Below are 16,069 nucleotides of genomic sequence, written 5' to 3' on the forward strand. Positions count from 1 at the left end.
GTGTGTATAAGAGGACTAAGTTAGAAATTCAGCTGTGATAAGAAATGTTTCTTGAGCACCAAATCAGCATATTAGAATGATTTCTGAAGGATCATGTGAAGACTGGGGTAATGGCTGATAAAAAATTCTACTCTGCCATCACAGGAATAAATTACATTTTACAATTCTGACTCCAAACACATTCAGGTGAAGAGGGAATAGAAAATGTATTTTGCTCATGATTAAAACAGTACGAGTCAATAGAATATCCCCACCATGTTAGAAAAAACAAACCTGTGTTTATGTGTAATCCATCTCTAAGACATATATAAGGGGTGATCCAGTGGGCAGCCAGACCCTAATCCCACTCCTGCCACACTAACGCTTTTACAGCACTCTCGCAGGAGCAATAATCATCAGTACATAGAGAAAACAGAGAGAGCGAGGGGGGAGAGGAAAGGAAACAAGAGAAGAGATAGACAGGGTCAGTAAAAAGAGAGAGGGGGCAATAGTGCACTGAATTAAAAGGACCTTCAAATGGCCATTAATGCTATAAGCTTAATGTATGTGTGTGTGTGTGTGTGTGTGTGTGTGTGTGTGTGTGTGTGTGTGTGTGTGTGTGTGTGTGTGTGTGTGTGTGTGTGTGTGTATAACTGTGTGCATGTAGGTGAGGCTGTATGTGTTTCCATTTTTTCCTTGGCCTCGGAGTATGTAATTGGGTTTTCAGGGGTGTAATGGTGTATGTCAGTGTGTAATCAAGTGTGTGTGTGCCACTCGGTGTGTAATTGGGCTTATCTCTGTGTGTGTGTGTTTTTCATTAAGTGAGATACATTACTGTTTTTGTAACATTTGGTTGTGTGTTTTTGTATAGTGTTTTTGTTTTGTAGCTTTATAAAATAGTTTGGTTGGTTACCATAAAGGAATATGGCAAGCCAGTTTAACATTTATTAATTTGCTGTTTAAGATTTATAGATATCTAGAATTCAATTTCAGTAGATTAAATTATAATTCTTGATATCAGGAATTGACATTTTTACAAGAAAGAATGGCAATTCTTGATATTGTAAAAAGTAGCTGTTACCAATTTATTTTATTTTATAAAGCATAAAGAAACAGAACAGTGAACAAAATTCTAGGTCTAATTCTAGTTGGGAAATAATCCTTCTGGGACTATTTGCAAATAATATTTGCATTAATTTGCATCAAATATATTGTTAGTCTCAAGGTTCTTCCCGTTAGTGAATAAATACATAAATCCGCTATTAACATTCCTTAATTCCTTAGTGGTCTATTGGTAGAATTTTTGTAAACCTTGTCGAAGGTTACAGGTTCTAGTCCGCCCTCATACAGTTTTTTCTTCATTAAAATCAGAGATGTTCAATGATTGTATATTAAGAGCATGGACACGTTTGTGTGTATTTTGTTTTGTGATTTCATCAGAAAGAATAGAGTCTCAGCAATGGCATTAAAGGTGTCATTAATTTTTTTATACTGTTGTATGAAGTCAACTTATGACGTTTGCGTGGTTTTTACATTCAAAAACATCATAATGAATAAGTAATAGGCTATTTTCTGCCTTGGTTTTGAGGCTCTCTGAAAAACGGTCGGTTTTGATGGGCGTGCTGCACTGAAAACTTGGAAGTAAACGCCCACGGCTAGGATTGGACAAGATTTGCATATTTAATGAGTTTCCGCTCCCCTGTCAGTACACGTGAGGAATTGTTTTGAAAGCGTCTGGAGAAACGTTCACAGGGCTCGAAAAATATCTTTATCAAACAAACACAATGATTTATCTCTCATCCACCTGCGATTGATTGGAATGTTATTTCTGTATCATTTTGCCCGATCATCAGTGAATATAACCGCAAACCTTACACACACACACACACACACACACACACACACACACACACACACACACACACACACACACACACACACACACACACACACACACGTGCGCGCGCAAGAAAGGAATGTTATTTCACTCTAGCCCATCGGCAGGCCGGTAATAGCCTGTCTGAAAAGCACATAGCCCCGGGACTTTGGGTTTTGCGAGCTGGTGTTACAAGTCTGAGTCTGATCATGAATGAACCAATAACACCTTCTCCAGCCTGTGACTGCGTGCTAAGGTATATAATCAATAGATATCAAACGATCTGTAACAATGCAATACTAACACATATAAAAAAAACATGTTTTACTCACATAAGTGTGTTGCACCGTTCCTGTCGGATCCAATATAGAAGGCACAGCATTGTGTTTTAATCTCGATATGTCTGCAAATCCAGTCTCAACCTCTATCTTGTTTACAATCGATTCCGCAGTGAAATGAAGCGAACAAATGCAATGTCTTATGCACGTGAGCTGGAACCGGCATGTTTATTGCTCGGTAGCGACCCGTTTAGCTCCACAAGTCGGTGGACGGGCTTGAGGCGGTGCTTCTGCGTCCTATTACGCCAATGGTCAACATATTCTGAGATCTCTCGTTTTCTGGGCCTGGTGTCTATAAAAGCTTGCGTGCCATAACTCTGTCTGAGACACCCACCGCTAGCCTAGCTTAGCACAAAGACTGGAGGTAAATGGCTCCAGCTAGCCTACTGCTCAATAAGTGACAAAATAACGCCAACATTTTCCTATTTACATGCTGTGATGTGTATAGTTACATCGTGTACTAAGTCAGACGGTGTATGAATGAGTGTAAAGCGCTTTGGTGGCCATGGGTCTGTTGAAAGCGCTATATAAATGCAGTCCATTTACCATTTTACCATGGTACGGCACAAAGTTCCTTGATCATTACGCAGGAATGAGAGAATAGTTCCTAGCCACATCGGTCTAGAAAATTGCAACTTTTAATTTTCCGTCTGTCTTAGTACACGATGTAACTGTACACATCACAACATGTAAATAGGAAAATGTTGGTGTTATTTTGTCACTTATTGAGCAGTAGGCTAGCTGGAGCCATTTACCTCCAGTCTTTGTGCTAAGCTAGGCTAGCGGTGGGTGTGTCAGACAGAGTTATGGCACGCACGGAGATGAGAATGATATGTATGAACTAATCTAACTCTGGGGGATATGGTGAATAAGCTAAAGTCCCAAAAAGTCGGCATGTTGCTTTAAGGCTGCTTTGTAGGGCTGGGTATTGACACATATTTCATCATTCGATTCAATTTCGATTCACAAGCTTGCGATTCGATTTTGATTACTTTATATATATATATATATATATATATATATATATATATATATATATATATATATATATATATATATATATATATGTATCAGATACACAGTACATGGCAAATTTTCTCAAGGAAAAAAAAAATCAACTAATGTTGTAAACTATACATGGGAGTCAGTTGCTATAATATTGAAGGTTAAAATGAACTGATTTTAATAAATCATACTTAAATCATACATTAATGAATTATTTATAATAATAAAATTATAATAAAAAAGGAAAAGCGAAACTAAGACTGCATGTATACAAACCATAAGCAAAGCAAAGCTTGCTTACCGTTTTGAATATCAATCATGCTGATCACGTTCTTTATTCCACTGCGCTCATGTGATTATGAAAATATTGTGTTACTCAGGTAAGATGACGTAAAATTAGAACAGCTTTCTGCCTGTGCCGTCATGACTTCTTTTTTTGACATCACTTTTGCTCTTGTTCTCGTGCAAACAATCAGTTATTTCTCTCACTAACGGCCCAACGCCGATTCTACATGTTGAATCGGCCCAAAAACTAAAAACCCAGGCGGCGTCTGACTAGAGCCAACACTTTGCCCGACAGCCGACCGTAGGCTTGTTGTGTCCCTGTCTTATTAGCCAAACTAATAGCTACGCCACTTTTACCTGATTTAGCTAGGTTGAGCTATGCTAGCCACACCATTTTTATAGCTCTTTTCTGTATGTCAACACTTCTGTATGTGAGTTGTGCCTAAGGAATTTTAGGAGAACACAGTTGATACTTAAAATTAAATAAATAAAAACTCCAAGTAATCTGAGCTATGAATGAGCGACCTCTGAGCAATAAAGTTCCTCTTGTAAAGGCTACACAGACCAGGTTCTCATATGGGGTTGGAGGTGTGTGTTGGTGATGTATTTATTGGCTTATGTGTGTGTTTATAGAGGTTGATTGTGTTTTATTTGCTGTGTGTTTCTGTATGGGGTGAGTGTAGGTCTCAGGGTGAATGATAAAGTGTGGCGTGTGCGCGATTGGTTTGCCCAGAGGGTTCAGATCATTAGACTGGTTGACTTAGACAAAGTGCTCCGATTGAAGGGTCACACACACAACACTGCACATACAGTGACATTAATCATCTGCAAATCTGTGTTTGTCCAGGACAAAGTCCCTTAAAGGGAAGGTCTACACGGAGGCCATCTTGGTAGCAGCTATTTTCTATGTCAGAAGTAAAAAAATGTGTCTATTTGAAAGGCAGAAAAACCAAAATCGCCTTAAATCTCTGTTTCAGTTGCACATTTCAAATCAACAATGATATCTGACACTGATGGTGTCATAAATTTAGCTACTTTAGCGCAAATCACGCTATAATGGCAAACTCTATCAGGTCCATCTCCTCCCCCTTCATACTTTCTCTGGTCTTGTATCAAAATATTTTGAAGCATTTTTGTGTCATACTAGCTTTTCCCTTTGAGCTTGTGTGTGAACACACCGTCCTTCTGGTGTGCTCTCCCACCATGATATCAAAATGTTTTTGTTCTATTTTATGTAATGTTATCCATGCACATCATTATTTTTTCTAAAGTTCACATGGCCGTAATCTTTAATCAAAATAACGTCCCCTTCCTTTTGCAATGACTTCTCTGATAATGTGTTAACTGACGCGAGGGCGGGACTTTTTGTCCATTGGGAATTAATTGGATTCTTGGTTTGCTCCTGATCTCGTGAGTGACAGGTTGTCCCGCCCTCACGTCCCCCTACATTTTTTCTTGTTCAAGAAGCCTCGGATATACGTTTCAATAGGGAAAAAATACTATTGCAACTTCTATTTCATGCCACTTTAAGCTGTGAGTCTTGTTTGTGTTTCAGGATCTGAAAAAAATATCTCGTTGTGCGTGTGTGTGCATGCTGTATGTGGCTTGTATTTCAGATTTTCTCAAGTGAGTCACTTCATCCAACACCAGCGGTAAATGAAGGAATTGAAACAAGAGGAAGTAATTACATTAGAATCACAGATGACTGTGTGCATTTGTGGCGGTACATTTAACTGCGAATGTGTGCGAGCGTTTGTGCGCGGATGTGTTTGTGTAACTGCGTGACAGACAGAAGGCTCGAAGATGACTGTATTCAGACGTCAGAACAGTTTTGCTCGGTGTTTATAAAAGGATCAGGGAGAAGTAAAGAGAGGATGCTAAATAGATGGTGGAGAAATGAAAAGAAGAAGAGCAAGAGGGAGATTTTGCGTGTGTGATAGAATGCTGATGGAGTTAATGGAGCTCAGAAAGCCTATTAGCTCTGCATGGTGTCCATCATGACCTGGATCAATAACTGCTAATCTAGCCATGAGTCTGTTCGTCATACTCACTGTTCACACGCTCGTATATAACATGAGCTCTGATAGTCATGTCACAGACACAGAGGACTCACTTAGGAGGAAACACATCATCATCATCAAAAAAATAAAAAAATAAATAAATCGCAGGCAGAGAGAGAAGAGAGGGTTGGGAAAAGCAAGAAGTAAAATTCTGACCTCCATGACCGCATATGCATTAAATTGTAAGACCGCATGAATTTGCTTCAAAAAGATCGGTAGCAAACCGCGGTGAAGGCCGCATGCGCGTTCAGTGTTCCAGCTGGAAAAAGGGATTTAATTATAATATTCTTTATCTGACTCCATTTATCATAGTTGTCGAATTTAGAAAAGAATCCCAACTGGTTGTTTGGTCATTTATATTTGATAGTTAATCATACATTTAATCATTCCGTTTTAACCCTTTGTTGCAATTATACCGTTCCATATTGGAGATAGTTAATAATTACAGATTAATTCAGAAATTATCAAAATGTAACAATTTATTAACAATCAAGTAAATGTAAAATGTCAATTACATAATAGACAGAAATCTCTTTTATAAGGAAACACAAATTCTAATTATGGTAACACTAAAAATAGTTTCAAATAGAAATAAACTTAAACCCTTAATTGTACTCAGTAGGCCTATGCATAGAATGTTACCTGAGAGAGAGAGAGAGAGAGAGAGAGAGAGAGAGAGAGAGAGAGAGATAGAGAGAGCCAAAGAGCAGCTCTCTCTAGAGAAAGGCCGCGAATCCAAAGAGGGCGAGCTACAGTTGAAATCCTCTTTTATCCTCCTCCCTGATGTCACCAAACTCAAATATGACTTATTTAAAAGCTGACCAATCAGACCAAAACGTGATACGTTTGAAACTAACCAATCAGATGAAACTTCTCCCTCTGTACCAAAGGTGTGAAAAGCATTTGGCCGGCAAGCCATTCCTTTGTCCTTAGAAATTTCAACTGGCCCTTCTGATGAGGTTAAGGGGGGAGGGGGTTGAGTCAATTCAAAGATCTTGGGTGAAAGCAGATGATTTTGTTCTGTTTCAAATATCTTTGATTGTTTTCAACCTTACAAAATAAAGTCAGCATCCTCAACAAAAGGCATCTAGTAAAGATCTCTCAATTTTGTGTGATGTCTGACATATGTTTTAATTTCTAGGCTCACAGTGTTCATTTTTAGACATTTGTTGTGGTTGTTGCTGTTGTAGTTTTTTTAAATTACCTTTACTTTTAGTCAATATGTCAGAGCTCTGCCATTGAGGATAGTGCGTTTCTCATTACATATAAGGACCAGGATCTCTCTCTCCCTTCACTTTCCTGTTAAATATCCACTGTAGTATCTACTAAATCTAATCTTATATATTATTGTCACATTCATGTTGCAATAAATGTGAGAGAGGATCTATTTGCATCAGTGTGGATCTTTATTCAACAAAACTCAAAACACTAACACTATGAAACAAAACAACCGCTGTACACACAACGAGAACTGACAATAAACAGAAAGAAACCCAGAGCTTAAATACACCGAAAAACCAAGCAACGTAATGAACAACAGGTGCAAATGTAAATTAAACAATGAGAAACCAACTAACAGAAACACAGGAAACTGAACTAAACGTGTGCAAAACCCACCCAAACAGACAAGAAACACAGATGATCCCTTCCTTACTATTATATTATATTGTATTGTATTGTATTGTATTGTATTGTATTGTATTGTATTGTATTGTATTGTATTGTTTTAATTATATTATATACATATTATCTTATGTTATATTATAATGTTATATTGTTAAAATTATGATATATTTAACATAAATAATAAAGGCAAAAACGATTTGTTTATTGTATTGTACTATATTATATTATAGAATAATATCAGAATAAAATAAAGTATAATGTATTATAATTATCAATTCGTTTTGCCTTTAGTATTTGTTAAAATATTATCATTTTAATTATATTATATCATATATGTTATATTACATTATACATTATATTTGATGGTACATAATACATTATTACATTATAATTTAGTCCGTTTAACTTTTCAATTTTTATAATTTTAATGGACAAAAATGGCACAAATGTGTCAAACTATAACACCAAACTTTTAAACATTTTTAAATATTTGTTAAAGCTACACTGTGTAACTTTTAGTTTATTGTTAGCTTAAAAACACTTAGTTCTTTCAAAAATATATGTGCTCATTAATGTATATTTACTTCTTTCAAGTAATAAAGTATTCTCGTAAGTTTATAATATGCCATTGAAAATACATACGGGTAAGGGGTTCAAATGCGGGTCGCCATGTTGCCCCTCATCTTGAAAGTACATTAGCCAAAGAGGGACATACCCGTAAATTCAAGCTTCGCCTTTCGCGAACGCCTTCCTGAAATAATAGCATATAATAAACTGAAGTATTAGCTACTTTTTAGAAGGTAGTGTTGTGAATTTTTCATGCTTTATGCATGACATTTTTTTGCAGTGACACTGCATTGTATGTGTTGAACATTTTTTGGGCAACAGCTTATTCACAATGTGAGTTATAGATTTTGACTGGCATATAACTTTAGTTTAAGTTCAGCTGTGTATTTGCATTATTATATGTGCATATTTGTAAATGTTGGGTGTGTTTAAATGAGTTTCTTTCCAGCCATAATAACCGTAACCAACATCTCCAGAATTCCTGATGTTGTACCAGGACTAATAGTGGGGTTGATGAAGGAACATCTATTCGGATACATCACGTTGAGCATATAGGGCCAATCAATCTGTCTGCCTATTAGAGAAAATCATCTTTAGGAGTTGTTTGGAAGCCTGACAGAGAATGAAACACAACAGTTGTATCAATAAGCTGTTAGCCCCGGATGGGTACAGTGTGTATGTGCTCCAGTTAGGAGCCCTGTGTATTTATATATGTGTGTGTGGGTGTGTGTCAGTGTGAGAGTGAGAGACCAAGGTGCCGTTGGTCCCCCCAGACACCACTGTCTGTCTGTCCGTGTAGAATAATGCTTCCAGTACAGAGCCTTAAATTAGACCCATGGGTGGCCAATCTTATAATGTGTGTGGTTCAGCTGGACAACATCGAGGTTCAGGCTGGAAATGATTAAGAACTTTGCTTTTCAGTCAACGGAGAGTTTAAGCAAGCTGTGTGTGTGTGTGTGTGTTAATTAAACTAAATTTGTGCAGCGGGCAGTAGTTTAGAGTATATATAGGTGTCAATGTGAGATCCCTGCAATCACACAGACAGACACTCATTTGAGTAACCATGACATTGTGTGTGTGTGTGTGTTTCACGTTTTTCTATCTCGGCTGGGAATTCAACCTGCATGCACAGACTCATGGGGACTCGTGTCACCGTAGGAATATGAATTGAGGTCCCCATGAGGAAACAAGCTTGTAAATCATACAGAATGAGGTTTTTTTTTTTTGTGAAAATGTAAAAATGTAGAAAGTTTTGTGTGATGGGTAGAGTTAGGGTTAGTGTAAGGTGATAGAATATACAGTTTGTACATTATAAAAACTATTATGTCTATAGAGAGTCCCCACAAAGATAGAGAACCAGACGTGTGTGTGTGTGTGTGTGGTGTGATTTTAAGTGATGTGCATGTAATCCATAGATTATGAAAAGACACTAAAAATGTCTTGGCAGACTATATGGCGCAGATGCACATGCTGTCATTGTGCTGTTCGTTTTTTATTTAAAGAGATAGTTGACCCTTAAAATTAAAATTCTTTCATCATTTACTCACCCTCATGTCTTTCCAAACCGGTAGGATTATTTGTCTTCCATGGAACCCAAAAGGTGAATTTTTTTAACAATATCATATATTTTTTCTCAATAAAATGATAGTGAATGAGGACTGGGGCTTTCAAGCTTCAAAGAGGTTGAAAAAGGGTGATGGAGGAATCTAAAAGTGGTTCATACATCTCATGAGGTGAAAAGTTTGGGGTTGGTAAGAATTTTTAATGTTTAACTCTTTCCCTGCCAGCATTTTTTTTTTAAAAGTTGCCAGCACTTTTGATAATTTTCACAAAAATGTAACGGCCCATAGAATATTTGTTTTATGAAAATCTGAGCATGCAATATATCAAAAGAAAGAGCAGACCCTCTGATTTTATTCTAGCGTCATGCATTCCTGTTTTATCAACACTTAAATATGGGTAAGTTTCATAAAACAAGCTACATTTTGAACAAAAAAGCTGAGAAAATCAGTTTTTGTCAAAGACTACTTCCAGATTCAGAACGATGATCAAACACAGATGGAGTAGATCGAGTTCATCAACACCCCTAATGCTTGCACAGTCCAATAGCTCGTCCTGTGTCCACATTCCATTCAGTGACATTAGATAGCTTTGATTTATATGATGTTTAATGTTGATGATAACGTTATTTTACATATGCATCTGCGTACATACGATTGTTTGTTTTTGCGTCTTCTTCGCCTGTGTTTTGATCAGGAGATTCTGTACTCATTGGGAAGATGCGTAATAGCGCACCCTAGCGTATAACATTACGTGTTTAGCAGGGAAGCATTCTCTCTCAAATAACGGAAAATTCCGCTAAATTAAAGGGTACATAACACACAGTTAAAGAGTACATAACACACAGTTTCTGCCAATCTCATGTTAATCTTGAGTACCTATAGAGTAGTACTGCATCCTTCATATCTTTGAAGAGTCTTTAGTTTTATCATATTTATAAAAGACAGATACGCTGTACCAATTATTTCCGAAAACAGCCGAAATCGTGGAGGCATGCAGTGGGCGGAGCTAAAGAGTCACGAGCACACACACACACACACACACATACTGTAATACATCATGGCATTATCCCTGGATAACTTTCAATTCTCTATACGTTCGTGTTGTTTACATTATATGCACTTGCGCGCCGATTGCCAACAAAACAGACATTTGATGCAGTTTCTCTCACCGCCTGCAGTTTCGACTAAAAAAGCACACTTGAACTCCGTTGCTGCTCCTGAAAAACAAACTGCATCCAATATTTCCCTTGTATGGGCATCAATAAGTGCCCATACAAGGAATTCTGCACTTCATGACGTCATACATGAGAATCCAACTCTTTAACAGTGTAAATAAGTCAGAATGCATGAAATAGCATTAGACACCCCCCCCCCCCCCTTAAGTGTCTTATGCTTAACAAGGCTGCATCTATTTGATCACAAATTCAGTAAAACAAAACAAAAAATACAGTAAATATAATTTACATTTCTATTTTAATATAATTTAGCCTATTCTTGTGATGGGAAAGCTGAATTTTCAGCATCATTACTCCAGTCTTCAGTGTCACATGATCCTTCGGAAATCATTCTAATATGCTGATTTTGTGATCAAGAAACATTTCTTATATTTATCAATGTTGAAAACAGTTGGGCTGCTTTATATATTTTGTTGTAACAGTAATGCATTTTTTCAGTATTCATAGAAATAGAAATTTCAATCATTAACATTATAAATGTCTTTACTGTCACCTTTGATCAATTTAATGCATCCTTCTGAATAAAAGTATTCCTTTCTTAAAAAAAAATCTTACTGACCCCAAACCACTGAACAGTGGTATATATTCCAAATCTTCTGATGCCATATGATAGATTTGCATGAGAAATTGATTGAAATTCCAGTTGTTATTCATGAGAAAACTAACTTCTAACTTCTGACATCTGATGTCATTTCAGGGAATTTTATCACATGATTAAAAACTTCCATCTGTTCGTCACACAGATCTATTTCACAGAAGATTTGAAATGTAGTGCACAAGTAATTTGAACCACTTTTAAGATAAGATGAAGCTTGAAAAATCCATTTCCCATTCATTGAGATTGCATTGGGGGAAAAAAAAACACATGTTTGTCACGTCATGTCAGTCACATGAGTTTGTAATAACATGATGCCAGATATTTCATTTTTTGCTTAAAAATGCCCCCCATATACGCAGGGTTAGTGAATATTTCTCTGTGAAATAAAAATGGTATGTACTAATAACATTATTTGCATATGTTTTACAGAGCTCAATGTATTCTTTGGCGTTGAAGTGTCTTATCAGCCTTTCCACCGTCATCCTTCTTGGACTAATCATCGCTTACCATGCTCGAGAGGTGCAGGTAAACACACAAATAATGTTCTCACATTATTGTTTATTGTTAAGGTGTGGACACATTCACCATTGTTTTTCGAATTTTCAGAATCCAGTTATTTCAATAGGAATCCATGTGATCTGGAATTTTGTGGGAGGGCTTAAGATTTCCCAATGCAGATTTCATGAATTCGCTGCATTGACCAACAGAAATCTATTGGTTTGAAAGTGACTTTTGTGTGCTTCGTACTGTATATCACATACACTATTTAAAAATGTTTGTAAAACAAAAAAATTAATCATCAAGTTTTTGTTTATAGTCAGCATAGTCGCCTATCTATCACCATCAATTATGTTAAAGGCACAATATGTAAGATTTTTGGATTCAACTATCCAAAAACCACTAGAACAATGATATATATTTTGTTGACTTCTGTTAGCCTGGATGTCAGCCGAACTTAGCCCCGCCGGAAAAATGGCGTTTGGGGGGTATAATGTGTGTTTTTTTGCCAGGGTTGCCTGCTAAAGTTCGCATTTCTGGGTCTAAATATCACATAATTGGGGTAATTTCAACCCGCTGACATGGAAAAACAGCCCGCGGGAAAACGAACTTGGCAACACTGTAGTTGAGTTCTTTTGACATTTGACAACTAACGTTATGTGTCGCTCCATTGCTCTGATTGGTTGTAGGTCTATCCAATTGAGGTCTTTCCTGGTTCGGTTGAAACACGCCCCATAATCACAGCCCAACAGAGCAGTATCAGACTCATATTCTGACTAGAATTGAAAATGACAATGTCAGGCTAGACTTCTGTACTTACATTAACTCAAATGTTTCCAACAATGTTTAAATCCAGAGAAATGCGCAATTTTTACCAAAACACAGACCGTGTCTGTGCATCGCCTAGCAATGACATCATACCCACGTTACTATTGTAGAAACCATGGAAACACCAAAGATGCTTTAAAATATTAAGTTTTATTAGACAAGGGAACAACTGTATGAAGACATTTATTGACAGAAAACTAATTATTATACAGTAATACAGCATTTTCTCCATAACACAATATTTTAAAATTAATTGCATGTCATTTAGCAACACAAGCCATCCAGCAATTATGATATAATAATTTGATATTAATAATATGATATTCTAATATCGATCTAGCAACAAGTGTTTCAAAGCAGTTGCGGAGTGAACGCACAGAGTAATGTTTTAACATAATTTTCAACACACTCAAATTACAAATTCCATTAACCCACACATACGCTTGACCTAGTGTTAATTTCTTTAACGAAAATATGAGAAAAAATGTTTGTTGACAACCTTTTTTTCCATGACCAAGATGAGTCGAAGACGAGATTACACAAACGTCACTCTTTGTTTTAGTTGGGGGAAAAGAGTTGCGTTCTTGATTGCGGTTGCCAGATTTCATTAGTTTAAATTAAGAGCTTTTCTGTTAAAAGATCACATATTCTATCGGGTGTTTTGCTTAAACTTTGCAATCTGTGCGAGCTCTCTCTCTTGCGCACGCAGATGATCTGAAAACACTAATACGATTTTAATAGATTTTCTTCTTAAATTAAAGTGTCATTCTTTCTGTCTGTATTCTGTCACAAGTCAAGAGCCGCTTGTGTGACTAAATCTGCATTCAAATCCTCTCAGTCATGAACTGTAATAAATTCAAGCATAGGCCATATGTTCATATATATATATATATATATATATATATATATATATATATATATATATATATATATATATATATATATATATATATATATATATATATACGGATCTCTCGACTATTTGCGATTGTGTTTGCTGAATTACTGCACTTACTGTGTGACAAAACAAACACTTTTTTGCTGTTGTTTTAATAGAAAAACATTAAAGTAATGTAGAATTTCACTGTTTAAAATTTTTTGAGATGTTTCTTATTTTTACATTTGGCCTATATGATAAATAGCCTATAATAAATCATTAAAGTAAACCATGCGTATGGGTCAACATTCTCTTGATTTGTGCTTATAGGTGAAAGTGCAACAAGTCTGATGAAACGTAAAAATACATTTCTCAAATGACAACAATCATTGTGAATATAATTTTGAGCAAAATAATCGGGATTATCAATGCAGCATGACGAAAATGTGACTAAGTTTTCATTGACGAAAACTAGACTAAAATGCTCAGACATTTAGTCGACTAAAACTTGACAAAAACAGGACATGGTTGACTAAATATGATAAAAACTAAAAAGCACATTTGACAGGACTAAGACTGAGACTAAATAAAAAAAATAGCTGACGAAATTAACAGCTTGACCGGAAGAAGCAGAAGCGGCAACTGTGGCATAATAAAAGTTTCGCTGCTGTCGAGCCGTGTGTCACGCTTGTGTCTCTCTTTAGCAATCCCTTCAGCGACCACAGCTCTCGACCCTGCTCTGCTTCATACTACAGTAATGTTAAGAATCTCATCCATGAACATGATTTCTGTCCGCGGGTCGTCCCGATTCTTTTCCACCGGCTGTGAGGTGAACAACTCCCAAGATTCCGTACTCAATCTCGGCATCATCAAACTACACCTTTGTTTTGAATAGGTGACCTCTAGCGGCGAAAAACTTCATAGTGTGCCTTTAAAGCCCATTCGCACAAGGAGGAATACATTTGATCATTTATCACATTTCTGGGTTTCTCAGAGCGGAAGTCGTCATAGTTGGGTTAAATATTATAGCTGTGAATGAGAGAATACATTAAATCTTTTTCTGTTTGCCCATTTGCTCACATAGCAAAAGAAAAACGCCACAGTTGTGATTTCACAACTTTCAAAAAGTGAAAAGAGAGAAATATGTTCATTTTTACCATCACTCCCATAGACGCTATTACTAAACACCCTCACAGCAGCGGTGACTTTTTTATTGTAATTTGATGCAAAAGTAATAAAATACAAAGTATTAGTGTTATAAATGTACATATATTTTTTTTTAAATGAAAATACAAAAAACGCTGCAGGATTTACGATATTGATGACCGTTAAAATGCGTCATCACAGTCTGTGAAAAGGGTCTATCGAGATACAGATATAAATGTAAAAGAATATCAGAGTCCTTTAAACTTTAACTGTGATAGCATAGAATAACAATACCGTTGGAATCACTTTCAGAATGTTTTTTTTCCCCATCTGATGAAAGATAAAAACATTGACAGGCGATCAAAATTCATTCTTCTTTAACAAGCTCAATTTTGAGTGGAAGATGACAAAACTACAGTTCTGTCAGGATCACTATCGTCAAAGTGAGTGACAATTAGCATAGTTTAGATTGGTGGTATGGTTCTGTTCTGGGCAAGAACTCCCTGCTCATCCATGCAGTCTACCCCCCCCCCCCCCCCCCCCCCCCCCTTAGGGTAAACAGAAGCAAACAATGTATTGTAGATAGCATTAATGTCATATTAAAATGTACAACCCAATTCAGGAATGTAGTCTGATTCAGGGGGAATCAGAATACAAATCCTGACTGACGAGTGGAGGAGCTGGGGATGGAGGAGGGTAATTAGTTACGAAGAACGTGATAGCAGCTGATGATACTGAAGGAGCTTTTATATGCATGCTGTGATAGGCATCGTATCCCTGTAGGTAGATGTGATCAGCTGACAGTCAGCTGAAGCAAGCTTGACTAACGTGCCCTGCCAGAACTAACGCTATATGCTGGATCGCCTGCATATAATAAACAGAACAATATCGTGCATTGGTGTGAATGCTAATATAGGCATAGTTATTGTTTATAGTTACCTTTTTAGTTATCGTTCTTGGTGTGAATGGGCCTTTACACTGTGAAGGTATCAAGGAGAAAATCATATTCAACATTCCCCTGTTTTTTTGTTTGTTTATTTGTTTGTTTACACCCCCCCCCCCCCCCCTTTAGTGTGGCATAAAGAACAGATGAGTAATGTTGTTTTAGGCTGTTGCCCTCAGCAAGGGGAGCTGAACTCAACTGCTCATTAGCATTATGCTAATAGGAAGGTTAGCAGTGAAAAGTCGCTCACAGCAGCATCTTTAGCCAAACACACACACAACACTTTCAACTCTGTTTAAACTCCCTGTCTTTCTCTCATACACAGACAAACTTTGAGACATTTAGCAGATATTTTTGGGTCTGTTTCTGTCTGTGAATGAATGAGTCATTTTGTGACTGTTTGACAGTTGCTTGATAAAAGAACTTGTCTGCCCTTTTATCAATGAATAATCATTAACAATGCATTTCCAATGGTATCACACACACACACACACACACACACACACACACACACACACACACACACACACACACACACACACACACACACACACACACACACACACACACACACACACACACACACACACACACACACACACACACACACACACACACACACACACACACACACACACACACACAC

The 16,069-nt window shown here is 36.8% G+C and overlaps 1 protein-coding gene across 1 annotated transcript in view; it reads left to right on the forward strand.

The window, feature by feature from the left end:
• kcnn3 (potassium intermediate/small conductance calcium-activated channel, subfamily N, member 3) overlaps positions 1–16,069 on the forward strand; it is an 87,654-nt gene that overhangs the window by 14,007 nt on the left and 57,578 nt on the right. The window contains exon 3 of the mRNA XM_079836901.1: positions 11,561–11,656. Coding sequence (XP_079693027.1) covers positions 11,561–11,656 — 96 coding nt within the window. The remainder of the gene's footprint in view (positions 1–11,560; positions 11,657–16,069) is intronic.

The sequence above is a fragment of the Gobio gobio genome, assembly GCF_949357685.1.
Source record: "Gobio gobio genome assembly, chromosome: 15".
NCBI lineage: Eukaryota > Metazoa > Chordata > Actinopteri > Cypriniformes > Gobionidae > Gobio > Gobio gobio.